Here is a 19,544-nt window from a genome sequence, read left to right on the forward strand (position 1 = left end):
GGTAGAATCACATGATAAGCAGGTTGTATCATGTTTTTCTGTCACCTTGAGGAAATGGCATAAAAAGGAAGATGACAATATAATGTCACTTGGACAATGATGTACAGAACAGAGGAGACTTAGTTCATTTTTATTTTTGGTTTTAGGTGATTCTTTTAATTTTTTAAATTCACAAAACCTCTCCATTATCCAGTTATGAATTTCTGGTAGCTGGTTAAAAATAGATGGAAGGGGATAGTGAGGAAGGTATGGACATGGATAAGACTAGAGGGGAGAGAGGAAAGTCGAGCGCTAAAAGAGTAGAAAAGAGGAAAAAGATTATGGTAGATAATTGCAAGATTATATACAAATTTAAGTCAGATCAAAACATGAATGATATTAGTTTGATGACACTGGTTAAGGGATTCAAGAAGGACATTGGAGAGGTGGAGATGGCCAAAGTGCTAAAGGACGGAAGTCTTTTGACCAAATGTAAAAATGGATAGCAAAAGAACAAAAGCAATGCGATTGCAAAAGCTGTGCAATAAGATAATAAAGAAAATAATCAAAGTGGGAGAACGAAAGGGGGCTAGAAGAGTCGTGACAGGAATCACAGGAAGAGAACATTTTAAAGATTTGGAAAGAGAAATAAAAGGGGGAACTGTCACAATGATGAAGAGATTGATGGCATATAGAAACGGAGAAAAGATGGAGAGCAAATCTGTGCTAGTGCAGTTTGTAGAGGAAGTCCTCCCGGAAAGAATCATGATAGGGTTTTTAAGTTTTTAAATTACACCTTTTGTCCCACCCAGCAGCAAAGTCTTTAAATGTAAAATAACTATCTTGGGAACAGGTGCAAGGTGAACTACAGCGAGTAGATGAAAATGAGTCATGTGACCACAATCCAACGCCATGTTCATTGTTCAGTGGAATGCCAGAAGTTTAATAGCAAACGGACAGGAATTAAAGGGATTTATTAATAATATGAAAACTAAACCACATATAATATGTATTCAAGAAACATGGCGGAAGCCAAAGTTGAACTTTATAATAAAAGGATGTATACCAATATGCAAAGATAGGAATGATGGGAAAGGAGGAGGATGTGCCATATTTATTAAAGAAGACATGCATTATACAATATTAAAAGTAACAAGAACTAGAAATATGGAATAAAAAAGAAAGGTGCAAAATGCTAAACTTCTATTATCCATGCAAGAAATGATTAATACATCAAGTAGAAACAATAGTGGAGCACTGGAGTGGCAATATCATTTGGTGTGGTGATTTTAATGCAGTATAAAAGGCACCAGGCTAAAGTAAGGTACGTTATTAAAAAGACGAAAAAAGACTATTGGAGAACATTTTGTGAATCACTAAATAGAACTACTCCTTTAGGCCAAGTGTGGGGAATGATCAAGCACATGTCAGGGATCAGAAGTCAACATAAACATCATGTGATGAAAGATGGGACACAGTGTGTGGTAGAAAATAAAGAAAAAGCAGAACTTTTAGCAAAAAAATGTGTTAAAGTGCACAGTAATGATAATTTGAGAAAAGTAGAAAAAGAAAAGAGAGAAGAAACAATACATTTAAATATTGGGGAAATGATGGAAGATAATGATAATGGCTTTAGCAACACTATAGATATGACATTTTCTTTGAATGAAATGGTTCCAATATTGAAAAAGGTTAAAAATACGACACCAGGAAAAGACCAGGTGAGTTACCAGATGAACAAAAACTTAGGTAACATGCAAAGAAGTGGTATTGAAATGATATAATAGGATATATGAAGAAGGAAAATGAGCAGCTGAGTGGAAAGAAGCTGTAATAATTCCAATATGCAAACCAGGGAAAGACCCGGAAGAGGCAGGTAATTATAGGCCAATAGCATTGACCTCACATTTGGGCAAAGTAATGGAAAATAATAATAATGAAAGTCTAGTATATTAATTAGAATCAAAAGAAATAATAAAAAACTACCAAAGTGGATTTGGGAAAGCAAGAAACACAAACGAGCAGCAGTGCAGCTGGAAGAGGAAATTAGAAAAGGACAAATAAATAAATAACATATATTTGGAGTATTTTTTGACATAGAGAACGCTTATGATATGTTGTGGAAACAGGAGTTGCTGATAAAACTAAATACTAAATAACGGCCACTGGGGGGCAGTAGAGGTAACTATTCCAGCAAGGTTTTACAAAGTGTTTTACAAGGTCTGACTCAAATTGCCTACCTGGTCTGTGTGACTACACTCTGGCAACCCATGTTGTCTGATATAGTCCTCAAACATACATGTTGCTACTGTAAAGGCACGCTGGAAAAGGTTGACATAGCGTGTAAAGTAGTCTCTAACCACAAGTGCACACCTGTTGCCCTGCGATGTAACAGGTAAGTCAGTAATATTCATAGCGGCAGATCCTATCATGTTGAAATGTACCATCTTTATCTTTCATGATGGTCACTGCGGTTAAGAGACTTGGATCAAGCGTCCAGTCAATGTTTGGCTTTACCGTGTCTAATTTCACCTTTCACTTTCCTTTTCTTGGATGCTTTGCCACCAGAAGATTCAGCCTCACACTTTTCTAGTCCTCCCACTTTTAGTACTTTGGCCACAGCGAGTCAATCACATTAATTGTTTCAGCTTTAGTTTTTACTTCCTGATCCAACCCTGGCTTGGAAATTAACCCTGGCTTGTAATCTAACCCATGCAAGGCAGAACTGCCAAATGTGAGTGACTATCACAAACAGAAATACAACTATAAAATGTGTGAAGTCAGCACAAAGCGTCAGATGGACAGAACAAATGTGCCAAGAGCCAAGGTCAAAGATTTCTTCTGCTTGGAGACGGCACATATCTAACATTAACATACACACCTTGATGACTTACCCACTAGATTTCTAAAGTCTGTGCTGAGCAGTTTGTCCTTCATCTAGTTAACGTCTCACTTCAGACTGGAACATTTCCAAAGGCCTTAAAGGGGCTGTTAGCAACATTTACACAGATGTCTAGAGGGCGCTAACTTTACAATTTATGTCACACAGCATATCCCTCCTTCTTTCAGCTTCTAGGCCGTAATGATGTAACTACATACGTACGTAACACATGCATTAGCTTTGGGTGCTCCGGCACACACTGGGAGTCAAATGTATTGTACATGCAAATTCACATATACTCACACACATAAATACAGACATACATAGGTACCTACGCTCCCACATACATATACAAATAAATACAGTACATATTTACACACTCAAAGTTCGTACATCCACACGCACATTCATTATACAAACATACTGTATACACATACTGTACATATACATTCACTGTAAAAACTTACATATACACATACTGTACATATACACTCACTGTACAAACACACACATACACATACTACACATATACATTCACTGTACAAACACACACATACATATACTGTACTTATACATTCACTGTACAAACACACATATACACATACTGTACATATACATTCACTGTAAAAACATACATATACACATACTGTACATATACACTCACTGTACAAACACACACATACACATACTACACATATACATTCGCTGTACACACATATACACATACTGTACATATACATTCACTGTACAAGCACACGTATACACATACTGTACATATACAAGTACATATGCACACATACACTCATGCACATAATCACGTTTCATCAAACATATATTAACGTTGTTGCCCTAGGGTAAACTGGGTATAACACATGGCACACTGACAAAGCTTAACCTATTGTTACTATAACAATCTACAAGGTTAATGTAGGTTGCTTCTCTTTCTTCCCCTCCATTTTTCTGCATTCTTTCGTATCTCAAGTTATCATTATGTACATGTATTGTTGCATTTTAACAATTGTATTGTTGATAATAAAGGTAAAGTATTGGTATTGTTTATTATCAATAGCACTATTTCTATTGGTATTCATATTGCTCCATTTTTAGTGTAATAATGCTTATTGTAATTTCTGTATTTTTTTTTTACTTTCGCTAACTGCTTATTTGCTATTACTTTTACCATCATATTTGTACATGTCGTATTTGCTGATGTTGCTCTGTTGTTGTTGTTGTTGTTGTGTTTGCTGTTGTTGTTTTTGTCTCTCTGTCTAATCCCCCTTTTGTCCCCACAATTCCCCCCTCTGTCTTCCTTTTTCTCTCTTTCTATCCCCTCCTGCTCCGGCCCGGCTGCACCAAATGATAATACAAATACATTTAATAAAGTCAAAATACAAGTAAGGCAACAAGAGAAGTATCCTACACTTCTCTTTTGTAAAGTAAATCTGAACAGCCGATATGGGCATCTACATCTGCTGTATGATTTGCCCGAGAAGCTGGGCAGGACATTATTTAAAAAAAAAAAAAAAAAAACCTAAATACAATTGGAACTAGAGGGATATAGTTGGATAAAAGACTTCTTAACAAGTAGAACATTATTAGTAAAAATAGAGAATGAATATAGTAGAGAGTATGAAGTGGAAAATGGGACCCCGCAAAGGAGTATAATAAGTCCAGTATTATTTTCCATAATGATAAATGAAGTGTTTAGTGAAGTGGAAGGGTTAGTGAAGGTGGCACTGTTTGTGATGATGGAGTGATGTGGAAGAGAGGTAGAAATACACATCATAGAGAAAAGAAGATTCAAAAAGTGTTAAGTAATGTTCAAGAATGGGGAACAGCTTGGGGTTTAAGATTCTCTGTTGGAAAGACTAAAGTCTTGGATTTTACAAAATGGAAAATTCAACAGAGAAAGGGAAATACTGGGAAATAAGTTAGCGAAAGTGAAGGTTTGATTACTAATGGAAGCTATTTTAGGATTGCACTCACAACACATAGGTTATAAAACATTTTATATACATTAAAAAAAAAGACTGGGTTGAATAAAATAATATAGAGTAGGGATCCATCTCCGTCCACACTCCATTTCAGTAGGTGGCGGTAATGCACACCACAAGGTTGCTTGTCAACCGCCATTAAACCAAAGAAGAAGAATAATTACTCGACACAATCCTGGAAGCCTCCGCACATTTCCTCTCATCACTAAATGAAAGGTTGCTAGCGCGACCTCCTGTACTGTAGAATGTAGTATGGACCATAGGACAGGACGAAGAAGTCCCGTTAAGAAGCTGTGGAGGCCTAAGATGCTCTACTAGTCTGCTGGAAATCCAAAGAAGACGAAGGAGTAAAAAGCAAAATGGCGTTTGACAGAGAAGGCCTAAACGTGGCCACTGGCCATTATTGTTTCTCTATTTGTATTTAGTGCATACATGTACGCATATATGTCGTGTAGTAGATGAAACATTGTTAGTCATTTTTTGTATCCGGATACATTAGTCTGAGCGCACTTTATGTGCTAGCTTAGCTTGCTAGTTAGCTTAGCTTGTTAGCTGCTAACAAAGAGACGCGGACGTTATCAACACATCGCTAAGTAGAGATCAAATGTGAGTGTAAAGTGTTGTGATTGTGTGAAAATGTGCGAAAGAACGATAGCAAAGTATGAGGAGGAACTTTGTCCAACAAAAGAGGAGAAGGAGCGACAACATCAACTACTGGACGCTGTATTCAAGAAACATCAAGTTGTGTTACACAGAACAGGTTTGTTTACTTCTTACTCTCACATCTTTACTAACTTTATATTTCATTAGTAACACTTTTCTTCAATAGGAAGATGCTTTGTCTTGTGGGGATGATGCAATGCTTTGATTTAGATTCTTCATGAAAACGAGACAGTTTGAGGTTGATGTTCCTCTCAGTTTATAACAATGTGTGATTGATTGATTGAAGGACTTATGAGAAGTTTGCATAGGAAAGGGTACAGTTTCATCACGGTACACATTCACTGCTACAAGAAAGCCTGAGTTGGTTTCAGTTGAAATATATATTTGAACTCACACAGTACTATGTAGAAAGTAACATTTAAAATACAAATATACTGTAAGAAAAGAAATGAAAATATAATTTCAAATAGGTAAAAGGCTTTTTCTGTTCCCAGTTACAAGTAGCCGCAACATGTAATGTATTTTCTTTTTGATAGGGAGTTCCACATGTTGGTGGTATAGCAGGCACATGAATTAGAACCTTTTTTGGAGTGAGATCTGGGTTGAATATGATTTGTACAACTACCTCTGGTGTTATAATGGTCAATATATTTTGAAGTATCTTGACAGGTACATGGGTATTTTAGTGGTGTGGTGTATCTTGTATACCAGACAAACTGCAAGAAGATGTACCCTGTCACCTACCAAGAGCCTCCCCACGTTGAAGGCCTACTGAAAGCCACTACTACCGACCACGCAGTCTGATAGTTTATATATCAATGATGAAATCTTAACATTGCAACACATGCCAATACGGCCGGGTTAGATTAGTAAAGTGCAATTTTTAAATTTCCCTCGAAATATTCTGCTGAAAACGTCTCGGTATGATGACGTTTGCGTGTGACGTCACGGATTGTAGCGGACATATTGTGACACCATTGTGTCCAGCTATTAAGTCGTCTGTTTTCATCGCAAAATTCCACAGTATTCTGGACATCTGTGTTGGGGAATCTTTTGCAATTTGTTTAATGGACAATGAAGACAGCAAAGAAGAAAGCTGTAGGTAAAATCGGTGTATTAGCGGCTGGCTGCAGCAACACAACCAGGAGGACTTTGAGTTGGATAGCAGACGCGCTACCGTGAGTACGCAGCTTTGGCTTCCAAACATTTGATCGCTTGCCCATACGTGCGTGCCGCTATGTGCATGTCACGTACGTAACTTTGGGGAAATATATGTGCTGTATGAACTTTACGGAGGTGAACGGTACTTTGGGCTGTGGGATTGAGTGTGTTGTGCGGGTGTTTGAGTTGTATTGGTGGGTTATATGGACGTGAGGGGGGAGGTGTTTGTTATGTGGATTAATTTGTGGCATATTAAATATAAGCCTGGTTGTGTTGTGGCTAATAGAGTATATATATGTCTTGTGTTTATTTACTGTTTTAGTCATTCCCAGCTGAATATCAGGTCCCACCCGCCTCTCACAGCATCTTCCCTATCTGAATCGCTTCCACTGCCCTCTAGTCCTTCACTCTCACTTTCCTCATCCACAAATCTTTCATCCTCGCTCAAATTAATGGGGTAATTGTCGCTTTCTCTGTCCGAATCGCTCTCGCTGCTGGTGGCCATGATTGTAAACAATGTGCAGATGTGAGGCGCTCCACAACCTGTGACATCACGCTTCTTCCGGTACAGGCAAGGCTTTTTTATCAGCGACCAAAAGTTGCATACTTTATCGTCGATGTTCTCTACTAAATCCTTTCAGCAAAAATATGGCAATATCGCGAAATGATCAAGTGTGACACATAGAATGCACCTGCTATCCCCGTTTAAATAAGAAATATTCATTTCAGTAGGCCTTTAAAGAAATGGTTGGCGGAAAGGTGAGCCCAAGATGGACGGTTGAGTAGAAGCCCAATCATTTTGTTTTGGGCTGTCTGGAGTTAGTTTTTCAGGGCTTTTAAGGCGTCACGGTACCAAACATGAACTCTGTAGTCAAAGTGGGGTTAAATGAGTGCTTGTGTTAGAGTCTTAAGTGTATTTCTACCCACCAGCGGGGTGATCTTACTATGTAAGAAGTAAGGTTGTATGGTATACTGGTATTAGTATAGTACCGCGATACTAATGAATCATATTTGGTACTATACCGCCTCTAAAAAGTACTACTTCTATGATTACATCAATATTTTTTGGCATCACAACATCTTTCGTTTAAAAAAAAATTATATTATGTTTATAAACTCAGGACGTATATCCCTAGACACATTAGAATTTTGAATATGACCAATGTATGATCCTGTAACTACTTGGTATCAGATTGATACCCAAATTTGTGGTATCATCCAAAACTAATGTAAAGTCTCAATCAACAGAAGAATAAGTGATTATTACATTTTAACAGAAGTGTAGATAGAACATGTTAAAACAGAACGGCGTGGCGAAATTGGTAGAGTGGCTGTGCCAGCAATCGGAGTGTTGCTGGTTACTGGGGTTCAATCCCCACCTTCTACCATCCTAGTCACGTCCGTTGTGTCCTTGGGCAAGACACTTCACCCTTGCCCCTGATGGGTGCTGGTTAGCGCCTTGCATGGCAGCTCCCTCCATCAGTGTGTGAATGTGTGTGTGAATGGGTGAATGTGGAAATACTGTCAAAGCGCTTTGAGTACCTTGAAGGTAGAAAAGCGCTATACAAGTATAACCCATTTATCATTTATAAAATAGCAGATATTAACAGTAAAGGAACAAGTAGATTAAAAATCAATTTTCTAACACTTGTCCTTAAAAATTTTGACAAAATAATAGAATATAAATGACACAATATGTTACTGCATATGTCAGCAGACTAAATTAGGAGCTTTTGTTTGCTTACTTACTACTAAAAGACAAGTTGTCTAGTATGTTCACTATTTTATTTAAGGACAAACTTGCTATAAGAAACATATGTTTAATGTACCCTAAGATTTTTTGTTAAAACAAAGCCAATACTGCACTTTTTTGTGGTCCCTTTTATTTAGAAAAGTACCAAAATATTGGTATCGGGACAACCCTAGTAAGAACAGAATTTGTCGGTTGATTATTTGACTACCTTAGTAGTCATTTTTTCACTGGAGAGATTAGTCTCTACGATGCAGCCAAGATAGGTAATCACATTTTTGTTTGTTATAATATTGTCACCCACTTTGTCTGTGAAGTTATTTACTTTTCTGAGGTTAGGAATTGACCCAAAGACCTGTGTACTTGCAAGTACCGGGCGAGTCTTAATTTGCCAGTTTGTCATTGAAAGCCTTGCTAGTCTAGGTCTTGAGGATTGTAGCTTCGCTTGTTTTGTGGCTGTCAGCCTCGGTTCTATGTTCTTTACGGGTACAGAAAATCATGGGATGATCACTTAAGCCGCATACAGTAGTTCCACTTGTGGTGATCTTAGACTGGTCAGAAGTAACAACGAGGTCTATGATGGTTTAAAAGGACTCACTCACCCTGGTAGTTAGCTTAATGAGCTAAGTGAGACAATGTTGGTGGCACAGCTTAGTGAAGGTTTTAAAAATGGGTGCATCCTTTCAGGACATATCTGTGTTCCAGTCCCCAAGAAGATGTAAACCTGTATCAACATGTTTACACAAAATTCACACACTCACCAAAAATATTTTATACAGTAATCAAATCTAATTAGTTATAATTTAACTTCCTGATTCTGACCTACATGCATCAATAAGTAAAAGTAAACATTTATTTTCAGTAACCAAAGTAGTCAACACTTGATTTATTAAAAGAACATAAAGGTGACTGACTTTCCTTCAGCGTGTCGTAGATGGTCTCCAATTCCTAAAGAGGAATTGTTGATGGAGATACTCCATAAAACACCACATAGTAAAACATGTTTTGGTAAAAGTTCCTTTTGGCCCAGCCAACAAAATGCCCACAAGAAAGTATTTTGCATGATGACAAAAACATACTACTTAAGGGATTTTGTAATTAGATTTTTTATTTCCATGATATTGAAGTTATAGTAATGACTACTGGATCGGTTCGCAGCTGAGTGTGAAGCGACTGGGATGAGAATCAGCACCTCAAGTCTGAGTCCATGGTTCTCGCCCGGAAAAGGGTGGCGTGTCATCTTGGGGTTGGGGAGGATACCCTGCCCCAAGTGGAGGAGTTCAAATACCTAGGAGTCTTGTTCACGAGTGAGGGAAGAGTGGATCGTTGGATCGACAGGCGGATCGGTGCGGCGTCTTCATTAATGCGGACGCTGTATCGATCCGTTGTGGTGAAGAAGGAGCTGAGCCGGAAGGCAAAGCTCTCAATTTACCGGTCGATCTACGTTCCCATCCTCACCTATGGTCATGAGCTTTGGGTTATGACCGAAAGAACAAGATCACGTGTACAAGCAGCCGAAATGAGTTTCCTCCGCCGGGTGGCGGGGCTCTCCCTTAGAGATAAGGTGAGAAGCTCTGCTATCCGGGGGGAGCTCAAAGTAAAGCCGCTGCTCCTCCACATGAAGAGGAGCCAGATGAGGTGGTTCGGGCATCTGGTCAGGATGCCACCCGAACGCCTCCCTAGGGAGGTGTTTAGGGCACGTCCAACCGGTAGGAGACCACAGGGAAGAGCCAGGAGACGTTGGAAAGACTATGTCTCCCGGCTGGCCTGGGAACGCCTCGGGATCCCCCGGGAAGAGCTGGACAAAGTGGCTGGGGAGAGGAAAGTCTGGGCTTCCCTGCTTAGGCTCTGCCTCTGCGACCCGACCTCGGATAAGCGGAAGAAGATGAATGGATGGATGGAGTAATGACTATGATAAAGTTTAGGTGTCATTGATCGTATACAGAATACAATATTTACACAGTTTACATCAGTGAGTTTAAAGTTAAGAATGCCTCAATCAATGCTGCCTCGTACTTATAAAAACTTTTCAAATTGCCCACCAGCAAATTTCCAAGTCTATTTTTTAACTCACTTTGGAATTAATTTTAGTGGCTGGGACAAGAGGAGGTATTTCCCGTGTTTTTATTTGTTGTTTTGCTACACATTTTAAACACAACACACAAAAGAACACAACTATTCTCATTGTGTTTACAGTGTCAGTCCAAAACTATTTCTATTCTCTCTTTATCTTATTTACTTATTTACCCAACAGACGTCCAGCAGCCCCCTCACATTAAAGAGGAAGAGGAGGATCCACAGCCGCCCCACATTAAAGAGGAAGAGGAGGAAGTGAGGATCAGTCAGGAGGGAGAGTGTCTTCTAGGGCAGGAGGAGGATGATGTCACCAAGTTTCCACTGACTGTTGTCTCTGTGAAGACTGAAGAGCATGAAGACAAACCACCTGAGTCCTCACAGCTTCATCACAGTCCAAGTAAGCACAATATCCACATATCATTTTATTCTCAGGGCATTCAATCCATCACAACTGGACTGTTCACTTTGTCTTAGAAGACGTTTGTCCTCTCATCCAAGTAGGCTTGATCACTTCATGCTCATAGACTTCAAGTCTTAAATCTAATCACTGGAATTTAAAGGGGAACTGCACTTTTTTGGGGAATTGTTTCTATCGTTCACAATCATTATAAAAGACATGATGGTGGATATATTTCAAAAAAAAAAAAGAAGTCACATTCTAATTCGGGCTGGGCGATATGGCCTTTTATTAATATCTTGATATGTTTAGTCCATGTCACGATACACCATGTATATGTGGATATTTTGCCTTAGCCTTGAATGAACACTTGATGCATATAATCACAGCAGTATGATGATTCTATGTGTCTACATTAAAACATTCTTCTTCATACTGCATTAATATATGCTACTTTTAAACTTTCATGCAGAGAAGGAAATCACAACTAAAAGTGTATTTATTAAACAGTTATTAAGCAGTGGCACAAACATTCATGTCATTTCCAAACAGAAAGTGCAAGATTGTCAGAGACATTTAAAACAAGCTATTAGTTCACTTTTGTGCATGATGTCACTAATATGACAAATCAAAACAACACTAAATTAAAGTGCACTTTTTGTACAGAACGCCACTACAATAGTTAAAAACAAATAAAGTGCACTTTTGTGCATGATGTCACACAAGATATTTCAATAAGTGTCAAATAAAAATGAGCTGCCTAATAGGAAATCAAATAGTGTATGTCCTTCACTATGTGGTAGGTTCCTGCGGACGTTATCTCCTTCTGTTGTTGACTATTTGTTTCATACGCTGTTGATGTGGAAATGGTTGCCTCTGCATTTTGTGGGTGTGGCACCGGCCGAGATGTTGACATGCAGAGTTTCAAGCACTCTTCATTCTTTCGCGGGTGACTTTTCAAATGATGCTACATTAGTTGTGCTGCTACTTTTTGTAGCAACGCCTTTGCCGCATACTTGACACATTACTGTTGTCTGTTCACCATCTACCCGCTTGAAGCCAAACCACCGCCAGATGATGGACCCCCTGCTGGGTTTTTTTGGGAATTAATTCTTCCTTCATTTGTTACCAGATTCGCACCTTCTTTCTCTCGTATTACCACTCGCACCACTCCGTTAGCACCACAGCTAACGTTACCATGCCACTACCTGTCTGCTCCGTGAGAGCGTATGACGTTGCACACGTGACAGTAAGTGACATATGTAAGAAGGTGCGCTTGTTTTATGTCTCTGTGAGAAGGAGAGACAAGCAAGAGTGAGAAAAGCCTGTAGTGTAATGCCTGCAGCTAAAAGCAACTGTGTGAGAACGTATACTCCAATATCACCATATAGTCATTTTCTATATCGCACAGAGACAAACCCACGATATATCGGTTATATTCCATACATCACCCAGCCCTAATTCTAACTAGTAAATGTAAATAAAAGTCCACTTGCCATGGAGCCAATGGGAGGTCCTCTATAACCATCCATAATACACCAACAATACTCCATTTGCATTTTGTGGATTGAATATCCACCAAGTATTAGTTGAGTTGAGTTGAGTTGAGTTTGAGTTGAGTTTATTTCAAACATGCATGCATTCAACATGATACATCACACATGCATGCATACAACATGATGCATCACACATGCATGCATACAACATGATACATCACACATGCATGCATACAACATGATACATCACACATGCATGCATACAACATGATGCATCACACATGCATGCATACAACATGATGCATCACACATGCATGCATACAACATGATGCATCACACATGCATGCATACAACATGATGCATCACACATGCATGCATACAACATGATACATCACACATGCATGCATACAACATGATGCATCACACATGCATGCATACAACATGATACATCACACATGCATGCATACAACATGATGCATCACACATGCATGCATACAACATGATACATCACACATGCATGCATACAACATGATACATCACACATGCATGCATACAACATGATACATCACACATGTATGCATACAACACGATACATCACACATGCATGCATACAACATGATACATCACACATGCATGCATACAACATGATACATCACACATGCATGCATACAACATGATGCATCACACATGCATGCATACAACATGATGCATCACACATGCATGCATACAACATGATGCATCACACATGCATGCATACAACATTATGCATCACACATGCATGCATACAACATGATGCATCACACATGCATGCATACAACATGATACATCACACATGCATGCATACAACATGATGCATCACACATGCATGCATACAACATGATACATCACACATGCATGCATACAACATGATACATCACACATGCATGCATACAACATGATACATCACACATGCATGCATACAACATGATACATCACACATGCATGCATACAACATGATACATCACACATGCATGCATACAACATGATGCATCACACATGCATGCATAAAACATGATACATCACACATGCATGCATACAACATGATACATCACACATGCATGCATACAACATGATACATCACACATGCATGCATACAACATGATACATCACACATGCATGCATACAACATGATGCATCACAATTTCCAGTTTGTCTTTTCAACATGTTGGAAAAGGAGTAGGAAGAAGCAGAGTTTATTTAATCCTACCCCTTTTCTTTTACATAACAGTTGCTAAAACTTTTGTTCACTTCCTGTTCTCAATTTATTCATAATTTACTCCATAAGTAATCACAATAAAAATAAATAAATAATACTCTGTGAAGTAAGTTATATTTCATATGGTGAGATGAGTAAGATTATCTAGAAAATGAATGATGGATGAAATAAATTGAGAATGTTTATCATGGTTCTTCTTCTTTGTACTTTGTAAACACTTTAAGTGTGAAGAGTTTCTTGAAGTGGATCATATTAGTACATTGTTTGATTTATTTGCTTTATCCATTCCATCATTTAATTCCACATACTGATATACTGAAGGTCTTAAGTGTTGTACGTGCGTACAAATGTTTTAAATTACATTTTCCTCTAAGATTATATTTCTCCTCATTTGTTGAGAATAATTGTTGTACATTCTTGGCTAGCAGGTTATAGTTTGCTTTGTGTATCATTTTAGCTGTTTGCAAATTCACTATGTGGTGGAATTTCAGTATTTTAGATTCAATGATTAAAGGGTTTGAATGTTCTCTATATCCAACATGATGTATTATTATAACTGATCTTTTTTGTAACACAGTTAATGAATGAAGTGTACTTTTGTAGTTATTTTCCATATTTCTACACAATAAGTCAGATGTGTAACACTAGTGAGCAGTAGAGAATATGAAGTGATTTTTGATCTAGAACATGATTTGCTTTATTCATTATTGACGTGTTTCTTGCTACTTTATGTTGTATATTTTTTATATGAGATTTCCAGTTCAATTTATCATCAATCATTATACCTAGAAATGTGGTTTCATTTACTCTTTCAATTTCTATTCCATCTATTTGTATTTGTGTTTGACTTTCCCTTCTACTGTAACCAAATAGCATTATTTTAGTTTTACTGAGATTCAAAGAGTCTGTTTTTGTCAAACCATCTTTTTAATTTGTTAATTTCTTCTGTTATTATTTGTATTATCTACTGTGTGTTCTCTCCTGAACAAAACACTGTTGTATCATCCGCAAATAATACTAACTTTAAATATTTTGTAACTTTACCAATGTCATTTATATAGAGATTTAACTATTTTGGTCCTAGTATTGATCCCTGAGGTACACCACAGGATATATTTAGTGTTGTAGAAGTGTGTTGGCCTAGCTTCACGTATTGTTTCCTGTTGGTTAAATAACTTCTAATCCAGTTTAAGACTAACCCTCTGATGCCATATCGTTCTAGTTTTTTGATTAAAATATTGTGATTAATTGTGTCAAATGCTTTAGTTAGATCCAACAACACTGCTGCTGCACATTTGTTAACATCTATTGCATTGCTCATTTCTTCTGTCATTTCAATTAAAGCCATCAAAGTTGAAATATTAGCTGTGTATCCATATTGGTTCTCTTCTAGTATTCTATGTTTGTTTGTTGAACTCTCTAATTTGTTATTGGACAGTTTTTCAATGATTTTAGAAAATTGTGAAAGTAAAGAAACAGGTCTATAATTTGTAAATTGGTGTTTGTCTCCAGTCTTATAAATTGGTGCAACTTTAGCTATTTTCATTTTGTTTGGGAATTTACCTGTTTGTGATTATAGGTACTCATATACATCAATGGTCCTGAGATCTCTTCAATAACCTTTTTTATCGTTTCCATATCAATTCCATTACTATCGATTGAAGTCTTAAATTAGCATTTTTTCACGATTACAACTATTTCCTCCTTTGTCAAATTACTGAGGAACATTGAGTTGGGATTTTGCTCTATGCTGTCATTATAGTCCTCAATTGAAACTGGGTCTGGAATCCTTTCTTCCAATTTTGGTCCAATATTTACAAAGTAATTATTGAAGCTTTCAACTACTTCATTTATGTTGTCATTATTCTTGTTTCCGTCTGAGAAGTATAGGGGGTAATCCCCCTCAAATATAAGCTTTGGCTTCAGCCTATTCCTTTTTCGGTCGTTATTTTTCTTTTCTTTTTGTGTGTAAATGTGTATGATTGTTAAATATGTATAATCTGTACTGTTAAACTGGTCACACAGAATGGTTGATGGTTGATTATATGACGGAAATACATTTATTTCATTAAAAAAACCATATGGGACGTGGGTTGTCTTACGTCAGCACCAAAATTGGTAAAATCAGCTGCTCACCTGGCGGGTTTTTTGGGGATGAATAGGGAAGTCCTTCTTTTGCTGCCGTCTCGTTTTATCATATATTGCTGCCTTTGCACCTGTCAATGTTCACTTTTGTATGCACATTAAATCAACAAAAAATCCTGACTTTGAAGCAATGTTCACAGACTCTAGTATTTGGCTCTCTATTAGATGTGACAGTGCCTACCTCTTTAGGACCACCTTTTCTAGATATATAAAGATTTGTATTTATAATATTAATATATACATACAATGCAACTATAAAAAAAAAGGTAAGGTTTTAGTTCATTTTAATAAGTTTTGTTTCAAATGTTTTGTTTGTAATTGGTTTTTAATCTTCATTATTTACTTCAAGTTATTACAGTATGTCTCTATATACATATTTATTTTATACATTTTTTCCAAAGGAGGCACATTTCAATTTCTTACTCACACTTGTTATTACATATGTTGGCCAGAGGGGGAGCGCTTCAGATTTTTAGACACACTTGTTATTACATATGTTGGCCAGAGAGGGATGAATAGGGAAGTCCTTCTTTAGCTGCCGTCTTGTTTTATCATATATTGCTGCCTTTGCACCTGTCAATGTTAATTTTGTATGCACAATAAATTCAACAAAAAATCCTGACTTTGGAGCAATATTCACGGACTCTAGTATTTTGCTCGCTATTAGATGCAATGTTATTGGGACCATGATTTATGTCATCACTTGTTCACACCTTCTCATATGGAAGATACTTTTCCTTCTTCATGTCTCAAGAAGGGTACAAATACAAGAAGAAATACACGAATGCATACAGTGGAGTGCGGGGAGCCCTAGAGCAGTGATTTTCAACCTTTTTTGAGCCGCGGCACACTTTTTACATTTCCAAAATCCTGCGGCACACCACCAACCAAAATTACACAAAATGACACTCTAACACAGTATATAATACATATAGTTAATAATATAGTTTCTAAATGTATTTATACTCACCTAGTGTGAAACCTGGGCCTGTTTCGATGAACACAAAATGGATATCCTGGCAGAAATGGTAGAAAGACACACACGAAGCTCTTCCTCAACAGCTCTCAGTCTCTCTCTGTTTTTAGTTTTTATCGCAGTCAAGCTTGAGAAGCTCAGCTCACATAGATATGTGGTTGAAAACGGGAGCAATGTCAAAATGGCTTTGTTGGCCAGAATGGGGAACTCCTTGGCAACAGATAACCAAAAACTGTCCAAAGGAAGATCAGCAAAGTTTAGCTTTAAACCCCGATCTTGTTTCAGTTCAATGAGTTCCTCTTGCTCCTTTAAAGTCATGTCCTTACCAGCAATGGATGCTGAGCTGTATGGGTCCCTGACCCAGTCAAGGCATTCTGTGAAGGCTGAAGAGAAATAAAATAACAACTTTTTCTCAAGAGTTTTCAAATGTGTGCCAATCACTTCGCACATTGCAGCAGTGTTGCCATCATGCAGTTTCTCGGTGAATGGGAACATTTCAAGGTTGCCACGCTGCACATGTTGTTGCCAGAGCTGCAACTTCAAACGGAATCCATTCATTTTATCAGTGCTTGTAAGCAGATTTTCATTTCGGCCTTGCATCCGTGTGTTCAGTTCATTCAGATGATGAAATATATCAGCCAGGTATGCCAGCTTTGCACACCACTCATTACTTGCAAGCAGCTTTGAGTAATCGGACCTCTCGTTTGTCAGAAATACTTTAAGTTCCTCTCGCAGCTCGTACACACGGGCAAGCACTTTGCCGCGCGACAGCCACCGGACCTCCGTGTGGAGCAATAAGACTTTATGTTCCGCTCCCATTTCCTCACACAAAGACGCAAATAAGCGACATTTCAAAGGTCGCGTCTTCACAAAGTTCACTATGCGCACAACATCATCCAAAACAGGAGCTAGATCTGCTGGTAAGGTCTTTGCAACGAGTGCCTCACGGTGCAAAAAACAGTGCGTAACAATAACATCCGGGTTTTTTTCTTTGACCCTACTTACGAAGCCTTTGACGCGCCCGACCATGGCTGCGGCTCCATCAGTGCAGACACCTGTGCAGTTTTCCCACGAAAGCCCGCTTTTGTCAAAATATTCCGACGTGACCCGAAATATTTCCTCTCCTGTTGATTTTTCTGGCAGTGTCTTGCAAAATAGGAAGTTTTCTTTAATGGCTTCTCCATCCACAAAACGCACGTTGGCCAAGAGCTGACAATGTCCACTAATATCCGTCGACTCATCAATTTGCAAGGCAAATTTCTTACAGATGCGCATCTTTTCCAAAACAATAGTTTCGATGTCCGCAGACATATCATCAATACGTCTGGCAATTGTGTTATCTGAGAGAGGCACTTTAGCGATCTCTTTGGCCGCGTCAGGGCCGAGCATCTCATTTACGATGGCTTTACAAGCTGGCAGTATTAATGTTTCTGCCACAGTGTGGGACTTTTTTGATTTAGCTACGAGTTCAGCAACAAGGTAGCTAGCTTTGAGGGCTCTCTCGTTTACCTTTGTGGTTTTTCTCAGAAAAGTTGCCTGTTTCTCATTGTTTGTACGTAAGCGTACAAAATAGTCCATCGGCTTGTTTTGAACGGAAGGGTGTTTCGTTTGGAGATGGCGTTTAAGCTTGCTTGGCACCATGGCGCTATTGGATAGCTTCTCACCACACACCAAGCACTGCGGAGTCGGTGCTGTCGCATCCCCGGTGAAAGTAAATCCAAATGAAAGATAGCTTTCGCTGTATTGCCTCGAGCTCACCGTCTTGTCTTTTTTATTTTGTCGACCACTCATACTGGGGCCTTCATTTGGGTCAGAATTTTGTCCAGGACCCTGTCCGGCATTTACATTTTCCCTTCTCAAAAACTTCTCCATCACTGTCACTTGCTCGCCTCCTCCTGCTGCGATCCCACACTGTCAGTGTCACGTGTCACGCAGCCTACCTCGCTTGTCTTTACAGGTATATCGCCCTCTGCTGCCTCCTACTGAAATAGAAGAGTATTACATTATCTGCCGCACTTTATTACAGCAGGCACCCGACAATGGTTAAAATTAGGAGATATTACATAATTTCCCACGGCACACCTGACGATCTCTCACGGCACACTAGTGTGCCGCGGCACACTGGTTGAAAATCACTGCCCTAGAGGTAGTTGTAAGGTGTCCCCAGCTAAATGACAGATAGTTAACAGCAATGGACTCTCACTGGGTCCATTTGTACACTCTCAGTTACATTCTTTCTTTAGTTTATTTGGAACATGAACACACTTACAGCATAATACATCACACACTTTCATATAATTTCACTTTACATCATGCCCGAAAAGGAGTAGGAAGAAGCAGAGCTTATTTAATCCTACCCCTTTCCCACTTCAGAGTGTTTACAAATATATACATTTATTTACTGACCTTTTTATAGTAAATTGACATCCGTGAATGAGTAATACAACTTTTTTGTAATATGTAATTAATTAAGTCAGTCATTATTAGCATACTGAGATGAAGAATATATTATTCGGGGACGGCGTGGCGAAGTTGGGAGAGTGGCCGTGCCAGCAATCTGAGGGTTACTGGTTCAATCCCCACCTTCTACCATCTTAGTCACGTCCGTTGTGTCCTTGAGCAAGACACTTCACCCTTGCTCCTGATGGGCCTGGTTAGCGCCGTGCATGGCAGCTCCCGCCATCAGTGTGTGAATGTGTGTGTATGGGTGAAATGTGGAAAATTGTGTCAAAGCGCTTTGAGTTCCTTAAAAAGGTAGAAAAGCGTTATAC

General features: G+C 38.5%; 2 protein-coding genes across 8 annotated transcripts in view; one reads left to right on the forward strand and one right to left on the reverse strand.

Annotated features, from left to right (window-relative positions):
- Positions 1-19,544, reverse strand: part of LOC133664736 (zinc finger protein OZF-like) — a 519,603-nt gene that overhangs the window by 203,525 nt on the left and 296,534 nt on the right. The window lies entirely within an intron of this gene.
- Positions 1-19,544, forward strand: part of LOC133664739 (zinc finger protein 501-like) — a 178,710-nt gene that overhangs the window by 40,617 nt on the left and 118,549 nt on the right. For 4 of the 6 annotated variants that reach the window (XM_062069621.1, XM_062069622.1, XM_062069625.1 and 1 more), the window contains exon 3: positions 10,683-10,901. The exons of 1 other annotated variant lie outside the window; for it this stretch is intronic. In XM_062069621.1, coding sequence (XP_061925605.1) covers positions 10,683-10,901 — 219 coding nt within the window. Of the gene's footprint in view, positions 1-5,039; positions 5,615-10,682; positions 10,902-19,544 lie in introns of those variants that run through there. One more of the 6 variants, XM_062069623.1, reaches the window with a different exon arrangement.

The sequence above is a fragment of the Entelurus aequoreus genome, linkage group LG14 (assembly GCF_033978785.1).
Source record: "Entelurus aequoreus isolate RoL-2023_Sb linkage group LG14, RoL_Eaeq_v1.1, whole genome shotgun sequence".
Taxonomy (NCBI): Eukaryota; Metazoa; Chordata; class Actinopteri; order Syngnathiformes; family Syngnathidae; genus Entelurus; species Entelurus aequoreus.